This window comes from Rhinolophus sinicus, chromosome 1 (assembly GCF_057876585.1).
Source record: "Rhinolophus sinicus isolate RSI-liver-muscle chromosome 1, RSI-T2T, whole genome shotgun sequence".
In the NCBI taxonomy this organism is placed as follows: Eukaryota; Metazoa; Chordata; class Mammalia; order Chiroptera; family Rhinolophidae; genus Rhinolophus; species Rhinolophus sinicus.
In genome coordinates this window covers 131,558,998-131,578,421 of record NC_142501.1, presented here as the reverse complement: position 1 = coordinate 131,578,421, position 19,424 = coordinate 131,558,998, and the positions used below count along the sequence as shown (strand labels likewise).

General features: G+C 37.7%; 1 protein-coding gene across 2 annotated transcripts in view; it reads left to right on the top strand.

Moving 5' to 3' along the window:
• Positions 1-19,424, top strand: part of NRP1 (neuropilin 1) — a 136,080-nt gene that overhangs the window by 49,646 nt on the left and 67,010 nt on the right. For both annotated transcript variants that reach the window (XM_019741706.3, XM_019741705.3), the window contains exons 3-5: positions 5,039-5,220; positions 11,192-11,419; positions 17,393-17,548. In XM_019741706.3, the coding sequence (XP_019597265.3) occupies positions 5,039-5,220; positions 11,192-11,419; positions 17,393-17,548 (566 nt within the window). The remainder of the gene's footprint in view (positions 1-5,038; positions 5,221-11,191; positions 11,420-17,392; positions 17,549-19,424) is intronic.

Below are 19,424 nucleotides of genomic sequence, written 5' to 3'. Positions count from 1 at the left end.
CATGAGATAATACATCTAAGAGCATTTTGTAACATGGAAATTACTTAACAAATGCCAAGTATTATTGCCAGCATTTCAGGAAATATGAGATCAAATCTGATTTATTTTAACTTTCTACAACTATACACACACACACACACACACACACACACACTCACAGTCTCATTGATCCAGTTGCTTTAGGAAAAAAGGGAAAGCTTTTGATTTACTTTCAAATAAAACATAAGATAGTGTTTTCCAACAAAGAAATACAAAACTTGTTAGCTAGGCAATAAGATATTGATTTGCTACTTTACATACAGGTAGTTAATACTTTCCAAAATAACTTTTGTCTGATTTATGTTATTACAAAGGAGTATTTGTCCATTGTAAAAATTTTGAAAAATACAGAAATGACCAAGGAACACAATCTCATTACCCAGAGACAACCATGTATTAATAGTTCATAATTTTTCCTTCCAGTTCTTTTTCTACATATGAGTAAAAATTGAGAATTTACTGCATATAGGGTTTTATGTTCTCATTTTTCACCTATTATATCATAAGCATTTTTCGTATGTTACAAACTATCTTTTGTTGAGCATGCTTTTTAATGGCTGAATAACATCCCATGATATAAATGTACATACGTTATTTCTTGTTTCCTTCCTGTTTGCCTTATTTCCATTTTCTTCATTATTATAAAGCTTCAAGCAATACTTTTTGCATAAATATTTGAAATTATTCCAGATTATTTCCTTAGAATAGATTTCTAAAAAAAAAAATGCTTGTACTGAATAAGAGGCTATGAAACTTGTAAGACTTTTCATATATCTTGATTAGAACGTTGCAAGCAAGACAGAACTGTTAGGGGGTGAATCTCATATAAAATTGCTCAGAAACACAGATGCAGAATAATTGGCTCTTCCTAGCTCCATCATTGTGTTTTTATTTCCAAATCCTTTTTCTAATACTCTGAGAGAAAAATCTGTTCTCGTCTGGGGGATATGTAAGATGATTCTTGGACAGCAGCAGTATAGTACTTGTTTACAGGTTGTTCAGTTGGGATAGCTATTAATGTCTTGTGCAAAATAAACCAAAGATCCAAAGAAACACATTTTTGCAGGTGAAAATTGTGTTAGCCAACATCATTTTTCAGTCTGGTTTATGATGTCAGGTGTCCAATTTCTCCATTATTAATGTATATATGCACATGGGGGTAGATCCTCTTGGAAGGAGATTAAAAAGACACCACCACCTAAAATCCCCCTTCCTAATAACGCGAGAATGTCCAGAAGCTGTGAGGGGGTTGGTACAGTAGCTCACCGCACAGACACCACCCTGCAGGGGAGTGGCTTTCTTTCCATTAATGGGCTCCACTATGGAGAGTCAGGGGTCATCGGAGTTCACAAGAGAAAATCCGACTTAAGTATGCCATTTGTCTATTCAGCACTGCATACCTATAAAGCCTCTGAAACCGCTCTTTAGTGACTGAATACATTTCTCATTTTCCCATCACTTTTTCCCCTACTTGGCCATTTTCCTAAAACCATAATTCAAACTTTCCAAAAGGAAAAAATAATCTCTGGGTAATCCTTTCAAGAATTCTTAGAAGGAAATCTTTATTCTTTTATCACTCTTATGGGAAACCTAACTCACGGTTACTCTTAGAATGTGAAATGTTTTCACCACCCACATACACCCAGGTAGGGTGAGGGTGGGGGAATATGTAAGCACAACGGCCTTTAACTTAAGGAGCTTGTGGTCTAAAACCAGCCACACACCTGAGAAGAGCCACCCCTCATTTCACACCCTAAACTGTGAAACTGTGGGAAAGTGTCTTTTAATTGTAAAAGGATTAGATAGAGCGATCTTTGCGCTACTTCTCCATAAATATAGGCTGCTTTACCATTATTAGTGCAGAAAGGGAGAGCTTTAAGGTAGAAGATTTAAGAACATAAATGGGAGGAGGCTAAAGGAGGAGCAATCGGTTGTCCTCTGAATATTTTAAAAATCCCCATGACGTTTACATTCCTATAAATGGGGCAGATGAGGTTTGAGGAAAGGCTTTCCTAGCTGGGGCCTACGTCTGCACTGTGAGCAGGGATGCAAAGAAGGGTAGTGTACTTTGGACCCAGACACGGCTTTCTTCTCACCTGGAGCGTTCCTTTTCAGGAGCAGGGCTCCAAAAGACAGAGAAGTCAACTCTCTGACCCCTCTTTTAGCTTTTTATGAATTACGTGCCTGAGACACAATTCCCACTTTTCCTCCAGCTGCTGGAACATGTCGGTTCAGAATGAGGGTCAAACAAGTGCCTCCATTTTCACCTTTGTAGGTTTCTGCTGTCGCAACTGGGGAGCTTGACATTCCAAGAAATGCAGTGTTTGCCACACTGGCAGCAGTAACAGAGCAGTGTGCAGCCAGCTGGGGGAGTGAAATTTGCAAACTCAGGATCCTGGGCCTCAGGCCAAAGCAGGCTGGGTGCGTTGCTGTGGTGACACATATAGTCTCTCGGGAGAGATCCTGGCACACCAGATGCATTCCTGGCACCACGTTTGCCGGCAAGAAACTTATGGAGTGGAACTGGTATCAACTCCAGAGAGAGATGCAAGCTGCTTTCTTAACTTCTTTGGCAACGTTATCCTTTGCAACTTGTGCAAATACACCCTTCTGAATATTTACACGATCTGCTATTTGTGATACTCTTTGGGGCCCTGATGGATGGTACTTTGAAGGCAAGTGCTAAAATGAGAGCAACGTTCCTGTTTACAAATGTAACTATTGTATCCCTGAATAATTCAATTTCCTAAAATTGGCATTTAATGGTGCAATGACTTATCTCTTGCTGGGAAGAGATTGTAGTCTCTCTGTCCCTTTTAAAACTAGCTTTTACTATTGCCAAGAGGAGAGTCTAGTATTTTACTATTAGAAGATACGTGAATTAAAGTACTAGCTTCTTTCCCTATTGCAATTCACTAGACTATCTTAGCTGAGTTCTCTCATACCTGGGAGCAAGTTCTCCTCACCAAAATGCCCTCAGTTCTTCAAAAAGCCTGACCCACCTCTCTTATTTGTGCCTGCAAGGCAAAATGCACCAGGATTTGGCCACTTAATATTCAGACCATGTCAGGATTCAAGTAAAAAGCCTATATTGCAGAGCTGGATGCACAGTCGCCAGGACAAACACAGCCAACAGTTCAAATCACAGTTAAATTATAAGCAAGCATAGGCAAAACATGCAGACCTGTCTCGTCAATGAAGCAGTAGAGATAAAAGGAATTACACAAATGCCAACTTGTGGGGCTTTAATGAATACAGAGATGGCGTTCTTTCCAGCTGCCCCCAGTTGACTGTAAAAGCGTAATTAGGATTTTGAATGTAATGCTTTCCTCATCCTCCTTCTGGTCCTCCACTTTTTACTTCTCCTCCTCGGCCACCTTCTTTTAACATGCACAAAGCATTCCAAAAGTATTGAGAAACAAACAATTCCTCTGTGTATTTCCATCTTTTTGCAAAGGGACAGCGATGCTAGCAGGCCCGTGAGTGCTACTGGAAACATCGGATGCAGCAGAGGAAATGCAGTTAATACAATAATTCACATATGTTAATGTTTAGTTCCATCAATGTCAGCTTTATTTTCTTCTTGGTATACACAAAGCTGGCACACAACTTTAACTGATGAGGTAATGTCATTTTTAATTTAGAGAGCCTTAAGCTGTCCACTTTAACTAGTGATATCATCTTCGCAGTTGTCTCCTGAGACTTGATGTAAACATAAGTAATGTGTCCTGGACAGTTTGAAAAGGGATTGTTAAAGATGACATTGGTCATCATGAAGATTTGCCCCACTTTGATCTCTTTTAAATTGCCAGATGCAGTTTATGTTACTGCCATCTTTTAGCCATTCCTGAAATTAATATATCCCAGGACTTTTGAACCAAGTTAGGCACAGAAATAAAATAAAGGTTTGAAATGAAAGGATTGTAATGTTTTCATGTCAGTTCTAGAAGAAAAATGGAAGACAAATCAGATTATCTGGTTCCTAGGTGACTGACTTGGTCAATAAACAGAGAGGAAAGAACAAGACACTAAAAAATACATAATGCCAAACAAACAAACATCTTCCTATTTTCCTGGGGGGATGCTAGGAAATTGGAGATGGTTTTCCACCTTTTAGAGATAAAGAAGGTCCAAGCATATCTGTTATCTTAGCGCAATCTTTAGAGTAATATTTTATTGTCGCTTCATTTATCATTTGTCTCCTTTGTGTATTATTAAGCCTGAATCTTTTTAAATCACATCACTTTGGTAATTTTAAATGTGTCATGTTTCCTTTTCAAACAACAATATCCTTTTAAAACTTCAGGCTGGTGGGTAAACAAAGTTACTTTCCATTTTTAAATAAACATCTTTCTTTGGAGAAATTACATTCTGCAATTCAATTGTAGTTTGGGGGGAAAATAAGATGATCTGTGTTTTAACTATTGTGGATACTGAGAGAGTTGGTTTTTTGTTTTTTAAGAAGACTGGAGTTTGGTAGAATTGGGTTAAATAGTAAAGAATCTGTTTATTATTCTGTGGCCATATGTTTAGAGGGTCGCTCACAGAAATCCAAGTATTGTTCATGGAAAGCTCCAGCCAAGGAGACATTTTGAATTCATAAAAGAACTTCACAGTTTGAAAAGAATGCATAGCATTATGTATTGACACCCCACCACCACAGACAAAAGAACACAATTTAATAATAGAGAATTGTGCTCATGAGATTTCTCTTTTTCTTGTTAATTGGTTACTTTAACTGACATTGTCTGCAAGTATAATGGACACCATTATTCTTAATAGTTCTCTGTTGCCAGATGATGTATACAGACATGATGTAGTCCATTTTAATTATTGCATTTTGCTAGATTTTTTCCCCTCCTTGTAATACAGTGGTGAATGCAGATAACACTTTTTCTCCCCCTGACAAACTATTGCAGGCAATGCTAGTTTCCAAATTACTGAAATTAAAAGGGCATTTCTTGCTAACCTTATGTTTGTTTCCCTGTTTCTGTTTTAGGTATGACTACGTGGAAGTCATTGATGGAGAAAATGAAAATGGACGTTTATCCGGAAAGTTCTGTGGAAAGATTGCCCCTTCTCCTGTAGTATCTTCAGGGCCATTTCTTTTTATCAAATTTGTCTCTGACTATGAGACACATGGTGCAGGATTTTCCATACGTTATGAAATTTTCAAGAGAGGTGAGTAACTTAGATTAAAACACATATGACTAAATGTTCATTAACATTGTTTGATTTCATAAAAGACAAAGTGAAAAGAGACAAAGAGTAATGTTTCATCCTTTTGTAAAAAAATCATATATTCCCATTACAAAAATGTTAGAGAACATTTTAAACAAAGGAAAAGTCTCCAATATATGGAGTAAGTATGTTTAAAATTTTTTAAAAAGTATTTCAGAAATCAAAATTGAATTATTCTAATGTCTTAACCAGTTTATAAGGTATATATATATTGCATGAAACTCTTTTAAGAGCACTTATTATCTTTCTTCTTCAAAAATAAGTTTATCTACTGTCGAAGTTTGATTTTTTTCATTAAAAATGCATGAGTCTCTGTTACGTTGAAGACATGTACGTCTTGTTCCCTTAATTTTATTGCAAAATTCAAAACTGGTAGTTTGCAGGAAAAACAAAGCAGTCCACTAGCCTTATAAAGTTTCTAAATCTATTGGAGGAAGAAGAGGCTTTCTATTAATGGAGGGATAGGTGGGGAAAGAACCTCTTTCCTGGAGGAAACAAAACAGTAACACTTTAAGTATCATTCCCCTTAGGAATTAAATATCAGTCTCCTCTCTAATATAATCACTTACTAATCTTCTGTTGCAATGGTATATATTTGAGGTGAGATACGATGGACAATTCAGAGTCTCCCAGTTTTGAGGAATTAAACACACATATCAGTCAGTTGACAAACAATATTTTATCTGCATATTACTGTTTTTCCAACAGTCTGTAGATTTCTTTTATGTGTTAAATTCAACCTTCCCTTTTAATTATTTTATTTGTTTACTTATTTGATTATTCCCTTGACATCAGTGTATGGGAGACCCACCCAGGGACAGAGGCTCAAGCTTTGAATGTATTGTCCTAGAATATAGGAGAAAACTAGTTTTTAAAAATAGAAAACATCTAGCTACACCAATGACAAATGCCTAAGGTCTCTAGGTCAGTGGCAACTGGAAATAACAAAAAGGACTCATTAGGAGTTTCTGGGACCATTTGTACAACTTCTTAAAAATTTGAAGGAATCTGGCACTGCCCCATATAAATATGAGTAGATGGAGAGAGCTTTCTTCAGAAATTTGTCTAAGCACATGCTTGGAAACCCTTTAGTATAAATAATAGTATACATATGGATGACATGAGTATGTACAGATGATTACATGATGATTTCTTGTGTTGAAAACTGTTTGACTTGTTATATAAATCATATTTTATATATATATATGTATATATATTGTGTGTATATACACGCACACACACATCTACATTTGCTCTACCTACACGTGTCACTATCAAAGAAAAAAGGTGTCAGCAAAGAGGCTAAGAACAGCCCCTTTCATTTTCAGTGTTTCTCAAAGAGCTGAAGATGGTGAAAGAGAAAAGAGAGAGTTCTAAGTCACTAAGTCACTAAGAATTGTTCTTCTCCCAAAAGAACTCAGCTCCCACCACTTCGTTAGTCTCAGATGTTTCATAATTTCCCTGTCCTGCTCTCCAACACCATTTTTGAGACTTGAAGCCTTATTTTGTCCTCTCTTCTTGCATCCCTACATCCCATATGGCTTCTATTTCTTGTGAACTTTTGTCCACAGGTGTCAGAGTCACAGTTCCTTTCCAAGTCCACTGCCATTAACCAAGCAGGTCCAATCTGTGGTTCTCCCCATGCTCTTTTATCTTACACACAGCTTCTCAAACAGTCATCAAGCTGCAGTCCTCAAAACGACTGGCAGGTCTCCTTCATGGTCAAGCCTCAATGTCCTGTTGGGTCATCAAGCTCAAGGCATGACATCAACTGCTCTGGATGCTCTATAGCTTCAATTCTCACAGATTCACAATCTGGCTTCCTGCCTCAGGGAAATGCACTGGGTCAAACCCAGCAGACCTGCATGTGAATTTTAGTTCTGCCACTGACTATCTGTGAAAGTTCAAAGCCCCCGAGTACTCATCTGAAAAATGTATAATAGTATCTAGCTCAAGCTTGTGGTGAAGATCAGTTGAAATGAAAACATGGAAAACATGTAGCCAGTGTCCGTCATGGAAGATGTGTTCAATAAGCCCTCGCTGTAACAATGACTATGGGTAACGCTTGTGCCTTCAGATTTCATAGCCCTGGCTCTCTTCCAGTTTATGTCCCTTAACCTGGTAGACACCTGGCTCTAAACAAATTTTTCTCAGGAAGCTCTTCCTAATTAATTTACTATTTTTTTCCTACACATATACCCAACTTGTCCCCTACACACATGTGCACATACACGCACATACACACATACATGCTGTACACATACACACAAAAATGTGTTTCACTTACCAATATGTTTCTACTTAATATTTTCAAATTTATGCATGTTTCATTTCCCAACTAGATTGGTACCACCTGAAAAATGCAAAGAAAATATCTTTTTCCCCCCTCACTGTACATACTATACTCCTTATAGATACTCCATAAGAAGTCATTAACTAACATAATGTGTACATATACAAGTTCATGGACATTTTCTCCTCAAAAGCCATTTAATGATATGATAAAATCCATGAATCTCTGTTCCTTTAAAAATATGGCACTTCTTTTAGGGTACAGTAATATCAAGTTTTCTTAGAACACATAAATTATACTAATCATAGATGAACCAATAAGTTAATCTTTCACCTGTGACCTTGAGGTTTTCTGGCAACAGATTATAGTTCTAAGGAAGATTTAGGCCATTTCTGCGTCCCTAGGGCTACATTTCTAAAGGAACATCTTTGCCTGACAGTCAGCAAGTCCTGTCCCCACCTCTTCCCATGCTTCCTGGGGCCATCCTGGCATCCCAATTCTCTCCACAGGTACCCCATGTTTCCCTGCTACACGTCTCTTCTCAGATGCTGAAACCTTGGGCTACCAGCCCTAACATGAGTCCCGTTCACCTGAAGAAATGTCTCTAGGAAACACAAATCCTCCCATGTATCATGCTTCCTGTTCATCCCTTGGCCTGGGTCATCCAGGCCCAAATGTGGAAAGAAGCTGTAATCGTTTTCTGTGGGTCTCAGAGCAGGGAAGGGACACATTTATTGAGAGCAGGTTTGGTCACTTCATGCATTGTTTGACTAAAAATCTGTATGTTTAATAATAATTCCAAAGAGAGTATCTTAGCTATTGTTATTATTGTAATTAACAAAGAAATGTGTCACTCATAACTACACAAAGTACTCTCAGTCTTACAGATAATGACAAGAGCATGGTGCTTGCTGGCTCCAATGCTGGCTGGGTGTGCACCTCTCACACCACCAGCTCATTTGCTCCTGGGCACATGGAGCTGTTTCCCTCTCTCCTATTCCTGGCTTGTATACTCACTATAGAATTCCCTAACCCACTCCTGCCACAGTCCTTTCTGGGGACGTGTCTGCTCAACTGTGGCAAATTTATGCAACAGTGAATAAGGAAACTACTAAAATAAATTTTGATGCATGCTGGAGAAGGTGGGAAATTGCAGAATTTTTAAGTTTGAAGGGATGTTTTTTGTTTTGTTTTGTTTTTCAAATCCCAAAGTCAACCTTCCATTTGCTATGCCCAGCATCTGAGGACCTGAAAGGTTAGGAGGCAATCTGAGGTTACATAGCAGGTTAGTGGTAAAGGCAGGACTGGAGCTCAGATGTTCTGGTGTTCAATCCAGTTCTCTTCCATCACCACATGAGATTTCCCAGCTTTTGTCAAATACCTTGGAAAACCTGAGCTAGCTTCCAAAGGTATCTGACAGGACAAGGACACAGAGAAAGCACTGAAGTTTATTTGAAAGTATGTTCTTAACTCCTGTCATTTCTTTCTTTCATTAAATCTTAATCTCACCTGAACAGTTTTATCTAAGGAAAAAATATTGGTAACTGCACTAAACACTGCTGTTTGCTTTGCCTTACAAGGGCCTAGCGAAAATATTATTTATTTTGCCCCAAGGAGAAGGTTGGAGGTCTCTAGGGTCACTACATACATATTGGAATCAAAATTCTAAAGGGTTCTCAATATTACATATATGCATGTGTGTATATATATATATATATATATATATACACACACATATATATATATATGAGAGAGAGAGAGAAATGTATACATATTTAAGAAAGGAAAAAACTGTATTAAAATTGTAATACTCAATATATACTGATAACAAAAGATGAATACAAGTCACGTCTGACTTCTGCAATTACAAGAGGTGCTCAAAATGGTTACCATCAGCATAATTTTAAAACAGTTTTTCCTTTCTTAAAATGTGTATACATTTTGGGCACCCTCTGTGTAGATAGATAGATAGATAGATAGATAGATAGATACTTTGTGAAATAAAGACTTAAACTGGCATAGTCACTGTCATCTCAGAAACCACCAAATAACTTAGAAACAGATTATAAACTGTATTTCATAATTATTTTACCTGGAACTGACATTCCAAAATGCCACATATTCATAACTTTTCAGCCAGAATCAAATAGATAAGCATTTGAGGCCATCACGGTAAAGTGTGACCCACATCGAGAAGGCTTTGAGAGGTATTTTAAACTCAGCCCTCTACAGACCAAGTAGCTTGTGCCCATCTAATCAGTATCACTCTTCTGTGCCATAGAAATCTAATATGTGCATGGGGAGAAAGAGATTGATTTGTTTTCTCAATAGGCTGCCAGACGCACTAAATTCAACCTACTAACCTTAGCCACTAAAACTAGAATTCAGCTCGTTAAATGTAATCTGTCTTGATGCCTAATATGTTACCTCTAGTACTTGTACTTTGGGAGAATGTTTAGTTAACCATTATCTCAACACACCTCGTGTTTTAGAGTTGAATCCTTGCATGCCATCATAGGGTGCCATCAGTGAGACATTGGCCCGGGAAAAGAATGGTTGAATTAGACATCTTCAGATTGGATCCTGAGATTTAAAAGGGTCAAATCATCTGATTCATGGCAGTGGTGGTAGTGATAAGGGGTAGGGTTGATATGCTCGCATCAGTATATGTGATGGGCAGTTTTTCAACTGTGTGGTGAATACCACCCTATTCGGTGCTGGATGCCATCAATTGAAATTGTGTTCATTCACACAGTCAAAGGTCAACTTGCAATATACGTATGTATACGTTTCACCAGTTTAAATTATAAATCACCATAATTTGAAAAGTCTTGATAACCCTGAATAGTCATTAAAATCACACATTGTAAATATGTGCATTACATGCACACACATATATATTAACAAATAATTTTAGAATGGCAGAAAGTACTGTGTCTGATACTCTGGGAAGGTTAGGATGTCAACATTGATATCAGGTGACTTCTAACAACACAGCCTATAATCACAGTTTATCGTGCCCTCACTAGCAGCCACACTTTACCGGCACACCTGTGTCAACACCACTCAGAATGAGTCACTCACCCTGGGTACATGTACGAATTACCTTTCACATTTAGTTTGTCAAAGAGGCAGAGGTCACATCTGGCAAAGTTACTGAGTCACTGGTGTAGGAATCTGAAACCCAAACTCTCTCCATCGAATTCTCCCCCTTGCCTCTGTAAATGTTCTATTTCACCAATAAAGGGCTTGTCAGCCTCAAGATTTAAGGATTTAAGCTTGAAGGGGCTATAATTATTTCTCTAGGGCTCTGTCAAGATTTCTGTAGCTTACTCATTCATTGTTCCCACATGATTTCATATTTGTCATTTTTTTTCTCTGCAAAAGCAGAAGTTTTTAAATTGTTCCACACAAATGGAAAACTAAGGTGAACACAATAAATCTGAACTTGACTTTCCATACCTGGCACTACCATGAAAAGGTTGAGTAATGGGTGGTCAGGACAGTGATTATAATGGTGGGCTTTTATCAGAAAGATACTCTTTCTTTTCCCAGGTTATTTCTTGGTGTAGTCATTTAAAGGGATTTTGACTGCTCCTTTTTCTCTTTTACTCACAGGTCCTGAGTGTTCCCAGAACTACACAACCCCCAATGGAGTGATAAAGTCCCCCGGATTCCCTGAAAAATATCCCAACAGCCTTGAATGCACTTATATTATCTTTGCACCAAAGATGTCAGAGATTATCCTGGAATTTGAAAGCTTTGACCTGGAGCCTGACTCCAATCCTCCAGGGGGGATGTTCTGTCGCTATGACCGCCTGGAAATCTGGGATGGATTCCCCGATGGTAAGAAGGGCAGGAAGTGTCCCCGAAAGGGAAGAACCTGGAGGTGGGGCACTGGGATCCTTTCACACGTGTCATGATACATGCATCATTTTTTAAAAAATAGTTCAAAAGGAGTAAGAAAAACAAAGCAAAATGGTAACTCTCTTTATTCTCATTTAGAGAAGCGATGAAATATTTGAGCTCAAACTGCCTTAGTAATTATCTAGTCCAATTCCTTCATTTTATAGATAAGAAAACTGAGTCCATGAATGATTATGCACGCTCTCATAGCTGTATGTGTGTGTGTGTGTGTGTGTGTGTGTGTGTGTGTGTGTGTGTGTGTGATATAATTGGGACCAACACATAGTTTTCCTGACTGAAGAATTTTGTTCATTTCATTGACCTGCCCCACTGGTCATTAATTCATAGACTGTCAGAGGAGATCTTAAGAGGGCAGTTAAATCAACCCACTACTTTTACAAATGCAGAGATTAAGGACCAGAGACATTAAGTACCTGAAAAAAGGGTAAAATAAGCATCCATTTTGCCACCAAAATATTTAGAAGTTTAGAAGAGGGATGAGAATGTTTGAACATTTCTAATTTAGACAGATTCCTTGTCTGTTCTCAAGGGAATTCTTATCTTTGGCAACTTGAACCACCTTAACACATCTTTTACATTTATTATTCCTAACATCTAAATTTATTATACATTTTAAAAATATTTATCGAGCACCAGCCATGTCCCAGGCACTTGGTAAATAAAACAATCAAAGATGGCTGCCCTAGTGGAATTTCCATTCTGAGGGGGAATGAGACAATAAACAAGGCATATTACAAATAAATGAATTATGTGCATGGGATGTTAGAAGGTGAGAAGTGCTATAAACAAAAAAAAAGTAAAGGTAAAGTAAAGGCCTAAAAGTGCTAGGGTTAGAGGAGAGGGATGTGTGGGTTAATTTTTAAACAGGCTGGTCAGTCAGGCTAGGCCTTATAAAGAAAGTGACATTTGAGCTAAGATTTGAAGGGGGTGGGGGAGGTAGTCATGTGGACAGCTAAATGAAAGTTTTCCATTTCAATCTTTGTGAATTAGAAGGTGAATGGCAAAAATACACACCCAAATTCTGAACAGAGGGAGATAATATCAAATAATTTGTTGCAGCTGCATTGCTTGTCTTGTGTTTAGTCTGGTTTAATATTAAGATTTCTCTAGAGAACACTACATAGATCAGAAAGGGCAGCTTGGGAGTTCTTACAAATCCTGCAGCTAGAGATGTATAACCATCTATAAAATAAAGTCAGATATTATTATCAAGTTGGAGGAAACGGTATTTAAATAAATTGTAAACGGAGAGGAAGCATGATGTGAAAGAGATTGCCTTTGTCTTTGAAATAACATTAACATTACCAGTGTGATTTAATATAGATACTTTTCTAAATAGTAAACAACATTGGAGAAAAACTGGGCTTAGAGAAAGCTTATATTGTCATTGTAATAAATGGGTTAACATTAGTTTAGTTGCTTCTTTGCTCTCTTACCACATAAATAGGGTTATGATTATCTTAAGGAAACTCCTTCATTAAGTAATGAGATTTGCCCAAACAGAGTACTGATTGATTTCCAAATATTCAATCCAATAATTAGGAAAACAATATTATAATAGTATTGTAATAATAGCTGGAACATTTAATAATGGGTTTATTTGTTCACACCCCAAATGTTCGGCCTTCCTTTCTAGAACTTACATTTAAATTGACATCTGAAAAGGAGGTCCAATCAACTAACTTATTTAGAATACTTTCAGAAAGAAGCACATTATTATTAGTGTCAAGGGTTTTTCAAAGTAGTAATTTTCTGGCTTTGGAAAATCACTGAGTTGAAGCAAGGAACAATTAACAGTAAGAGTTATCAGCCTTGCAATTCACCCATGTTTTAAACTATGGTGTGTTTCACTTAATCCCAGAGAAAACTGACTTTGGAATGTGAAAATTTTGTTTGTATATTTGTTAATATGTACCTGGCCTTGTCCAGTCTATGCCAGCCTAGCAGCTCTCTCTTTTTTAGGCAAAACAAGAGACTGGAGGCTCCTGGGTTTGTCAGTGGCACTAGAAACATTTTTGTCTTAGGAGTTCAACACATACAGTTCCTCTGCCAGCAAAATTACATTTAGTCTTTGATATCCTTTCCAAAAACAACAACCAGAAGGCGCTGAAGGCTTTTAACCATCAAGTGATTTTATGTTGCATTTTATCATAAACATTAAATTAGATGTCTAAGTAATTGAAAGCTACCCATTGATTCAGATTGACTTTGAAGAAAAGCAGTTTACTCCAAAACTGGAAATCCGAGGCATACATGTTGTGAATCACACATCTCCCTCTATCACACTCTTTGAAGCTCTACGGATTCACAAGTAGCAACTCTGAAGTAATTGGGGAAGTTTACACATGGTTTGAGAGCCATGAGCTAAGCACGCTACCTGGTAGATGCCACAAATGCTTGTGCTGAATTATGGAGCCAAGCATGAATGCTTAGCTCACACCACAGGGGTGCACATTATGCACCTTCAAGGCCAGGGGACAGAGCTGGCACTGTGGTCGTTACCTACTTTCCAAACATTATCAATGATTTTGGGAATAAGTTACATAAAAGCTAGATTGAGTTCTGTTTTCTTCTATTTACTTTTATATTAAAATTAACCTACTAAACTATAGATATAAAATATAAATGATGTAAATATAAGCATCCCAAAATATAAATGATATAAACATGCAAATTATTTTTCGGGGGAGAAATTGCAAAGTCCATATATTCTCCACCAAAAGGTTTATTATTAATGACGATACATGGCCTATCTTGTACCCTTTTGAAATGATTCCCTTATTTTTATGTATTCAAAAATACCTAATTTTAAAAGTACCTCTTTATAGTAGATCACTGCCCCTTTTTTTTCACATGAAAAGGTAGCAGAAAGCCAAATTGTCTGATTCTGAGGTAAAGTTGTAATTATTGGAGAGATTAATGGAAAATACAAAGAATGGGGTATTGCTATTCCCAGTTGTAGGTATATCTTTTAAACCACATAAATACTATATTGGCTTTACACCTGAGAAGATGTGATATTTCTAGGCCTACTTTCCCCTCAAGAGGTAACTTAGAACATGTTACTTGCTTAAATTCTTCAATAATTCAATTTTTGAATTGTACTTCTGTTTTTATGACTGTTTTCATTGCTCTCCCTGGCCTCTTGCTCCATACGAATGGAAGTAAGAAATCCAGTCGTTATGTTCCTGTAAATACACAAATGAGCACACACCCAAGATGGACAAGAGTATTTCGTCTGCTCTCCCTCAGATCAATATTGCATTAGCTTGCTAGGCTAAGGTCTCGCTGTTGTTCAGGAAAATTCAATACTTCTTTGTATTATAGTCGAAAAAGCCTTTCACTCTCATATCTTAAGGGCTCCTAGAGAGAGTCGCACACTGCTATCCTGGGGCAATGTTCTAAAAGACAGACAGCAGATTTACGCAGCATGTCTTACACATTATAAACCAGTGAGTCATGGAGACTCTAAATTATGAGTCTGCACTAGACAAGTTCTCTTCTGTTTCCTCTTTCAAACAGACACCACCCCCACTGTCCCCAGAGGAATTGGGTGACAGTGGAGGGGGAGGATCAGCAGCCAGAGCAGAAGGGGGTGACTGCAGCTTCCCTTGTGCCCTTGTATTCTTGGCAAGGTCAGTGGCCGTGGTGCTCACATAACGACCCCAAGGATTAGGGCTGTAAAAGTTTGCCCACAAACTAGAGAAAAAGAAAGTTATGCAGCCACAATAATGGAATTTGAATGAGAGAGTATGAATGGACTCTAAGCCTACCATTAAGACTGAATGAAGACTTTAAATGGGATTCTTTTTGAGGAAAGAAAACATCTGAGTTTATGGCTCTAACAAGATATTTTCACGCATATGTTATGGGCAACTTTGCATTCCATAGTGAAGAAAGAAAGGATTGGATTACCCGTATGGTAGGGCCACGTTCAGAATGAGGAAAATCTGTCAAAAACTAATACTTGTTGTAGAAGAGTCTGAAGCCAGGATTAAAGCTGGAAAAAAAAAACAAAACAAAAAAAAAACAGCAAGAGTTTCATCTTCTGAGATGCTTTCTACTGCCATCTGGGAAGCCTAACATAAAACATAACAAAATATTCCTCCCATAATGCAAAGCCACTGTCCATGGCCACGTGATGCCCTGTAGATAATCTGTATCAATTCCCCTAAATGGATCAGCCTCTTTGTTTTCTTCATAGTAAAGCAATCTATACACATAAAATGTTTGGTTCCCAGAGAGTGAGCGGTTACAGTAGAGAGAAAACTCCTTGAATTCAGTCAAACCAATTACATTAAGTGCATGGAGAAGTTACCAGATATTCAAGGTTCCCATTTTGCACTAACTCAGATATGTAAACCTCTTGGGGTGAGGTGTTTTTTCGTTTGTTTGTCTGGTTGATTTTTGTTTTGTTTTTAAGAAGGTTGGCCAAGAGCTGACAGCCTGTTAGCCAAGGGTCTAAGCACTCTAAAAAGCAGAGTGCTCCAATTAGCTGCCAACTAGGAACTCAGCTGGTGTATGGGGCGTCAGGGAGATCAGTTGTTGTGGGGTTCACTTTTTCAACCACACTAGCTTCTCCTAGCCCTCTTCCGCTGCCTTCTGTATCCAAGCTGCACACACAGGCCTTGGAACACCACTCCCTGTTGAAGGCCCATCCTGCCAGGGATAGGTCCACTTAACTGTTCTTTCTTGAACAAAGCAATAACTCTTAGCTGAAATGCACAGAACCATGGATTTCTTGGAGGAGAAAACGGTCCACACCAGATTGTCCTTCTAAGCCCAACCGTCTGGTATGGTTTTACCATATGTGCAATGAAAAAAATCTAGAGAAAAGGGACTTTTTTTTTTTTGTTTGGATTTGTTTTGTTTTGCTGCTGATCTGGACAGGGAAATGGAAAGATGCTTCAAGCCCAGAGGGCTTCAGCACCATCCATAAGGCAACTTACAATTGCTAATTGCCAAGGTTTGTCTAAAAGCTCTTCAACAAGAGGGTGGCCAGTTTAAGTCAAATACAGTTTAACTTTCTCACAAATCAGTTGGCGTTCCCAAAGTTTTGCTGCTTCAGGTGCTATTTTTTTTTTTTTTTTTTTTGCTTGGGTGCACAAATGGCTGCTTTGGGTCACCTCTTGGCAATTGGAGATCAGTGCAATGCAGTCACCTCTCTTAGGTTTGGGAGAGAAAAAACTGGGACAGAAGTCAGAAAGATGTATTTTCCTTTCATTTTGATTATAACTTGCTATTAAGCATAAATTATTGGTATCTATAGTTTCTAAATTTTTAAACTGTTACAATTATTAATTAGTCTTCAGATTAAGCCCTGAGTAGGACTTGATTTATCCTAGTCAGTGATTTTTGTCACAATAAGGCTCCAGGACTAAAAGATGGAACGAGGAAGGAAATCAGGGTACACAGTGCTGGATCAGACCCTTGGTACTGCCCTGGTTCCAGACAAATCCCCAGGATCTCCTGCTAGGGTGGGTAAGTGAGGACAGGCAACTCCAAGAGACCTCACTGACCAGTCTAGCTGGGGTTGTTCAGCGCTGGACAGTGTGTGCAGTCTGGTCCTGGAGATTAATGCCAAAGTGGCACTTGACAGCCCAAATCTCATTCTTTGCAATTGAAGTAAATATTTAGATTCTGTTCCTGAAAACAATCCTGCTCCCTAGGGAATGTGGTTATGTCTGTTATTGCCCTTCTGAGAACACTTGGAAATCCTCTCCACAAACCTGATCCAATATGTTCACTGCAAAGCAATTAGCCAGGGTAGACTTGCTTTGGGTAGGAAATCACTTCTGGGTTCCATTGGGACCCGTGTTTGCAAATGGTTATTCTTGCATCTGCTGTAGAAGAAAAGACATTTTAATGTTCTCTGCATTTCTCTCTTTCCAGTTGGCCCTCACATTGGGCGTTACTGCGGACAGAAAACACCAGGTCGAATTCGTTCCTCATCCGGCATTCTATCCATGGTTTTTTACACTGACAGTGCCATAGCAAAAGAAGGCTTTTCAGCAAACTACAGTGTCCTGCAGAGCAGCGTCTCAGAAGGTCAGTGTTTATTGTCTTGCAAAGCTCCATGGTAAATACTCCTTGTTCTTCTTCTTCACACACCTGCGGCCACATGAAACACTAAAGAAACGGTTTTTGAGTTGGAGTGCCAAGTGTTTGTTTTTCTCTTTTAAATGGATTTTACAAATATCAATAGAAAGAACTATCTGGTCTGCTTTCTTAGTAAAATTGTGGATAAAAAGGCTACTTGTGAGCCTCTGAAATTATGGAAGAAAGAGGGGAAATGGAAAAAAGAAGTGCCTAGAAACAATGAAATATGCCCGGCCACCTACCTGGCATCCTCAAATGTGTATTGGACTGAGAGTCATGAAAGCACGGGCATCAGTCACATCAATCATGGATGAGAAGAAAAAAATCTGTGGTAGTTCACTTTCAGGGACAGTGTGTGGTAGTTTGGTTTGTGAAGAACCTGGTGGAAGCCATCTTGTTTTTCTTTCTTATGTGAATATTCTTAAGGGAATATTTCTTAAGTGAATATTCAAGTAAAAGAAGCATGTTTTAATTTGTTATACTTTGCATTAAAAAAAGAGAATATGTTTCTATATCCTATTACAATACTCAACTAATTCAGCCCTTCCTCAAAGTTTATGTGGTCTCCAGCTCCTTTAAGGAAGGGCCCAAGAGGAAAAAAAATGAAAAACAATGAATAAACTGTGTATTTCATCTAGCTGCTGGGTTGTAAAGTAACATAAGGAGAAGATGGGGTGTTTAGAGACCTGTTCTACACATAGGTTCCTTATCTTTTCTACTAGATCTTACTGGCAACAAAAAATGTCAATTAAGTTTCAAAAACGTATTTGTATTTATTTGATTAATTCATGTATTTTTGTGCCTATAAATATTTTGTTATATTACAAATAACAAACCTAACATTAAAAGTAGGAAACAAGTGAATGAAAAACTTTTATGCTATAAAACCTTACCTATTATCATAGAAAATTCAGAAAATGTAAAATTTTGGTTAGTTGAGATTTTTTTCACTTAACTACTTTGGACTCACATTTTCCTAAAATTGATTGATTTCCCAATATCATATTTGATATCAATTTCATATTTCATTGTTTCACTGAATATATGAGATCTAATGGAATACATGGTCATCATCGTGAGCATTATTTTTTTATATTGTAAAACTGTGGTGCTCTTTGGGACCAGATGATATTGCAGTTTACCCTGATGGATACTTTTGTGTTTTAATAAATTAATGATGCTAATAACAATGACCAGGCCAGGGGCAGCGGGGCATGAGAACAAAGGGAGTCAGGGAGAGGTGGCTGGGGTACCAATTGCAAGGAATCTGAAAGACAGAGAGTTAAGTTCTAGTGTCCACTGAATATGGATTATCAATGGACAGAGAGTCTTTTTCACTTTCATTAGATATTGGAGGAATGTATTCAATAGTAAAATTTTATCGAAACACAATTTTTGGTGTGTACTCATATGACATATCTATATACATTCAACTTTGAAAATAAATCAGAATTTTTATTATTTCTTAATAAATTTCTAATAGTTTTTCTGTCAACCTAGGTCCAGTTGGGAAAATAATTAATCACTATGATATCTTCACAGCCTTGCTTTTAAAAATTATTGCCATGAACCTAAGTGTCCATCGATAGATGGATGAATAAAGAAAATGTGATACATATATGCAATGGAATATTACTCAGCCATAAAAAAGAATGAAATCTTACCATATGTGACAAATGGGTGGACCTAGAGGGTATTGTGCTGAGTGGAATCAGTCAGACAGAGAAAGATAAATACCGTATTACTTCACTTATATGTGGAATCTAAAACACAAATGAACAAACAAAACAGAAACAAAAGTTATTGCCATGAAAATGCATGTATC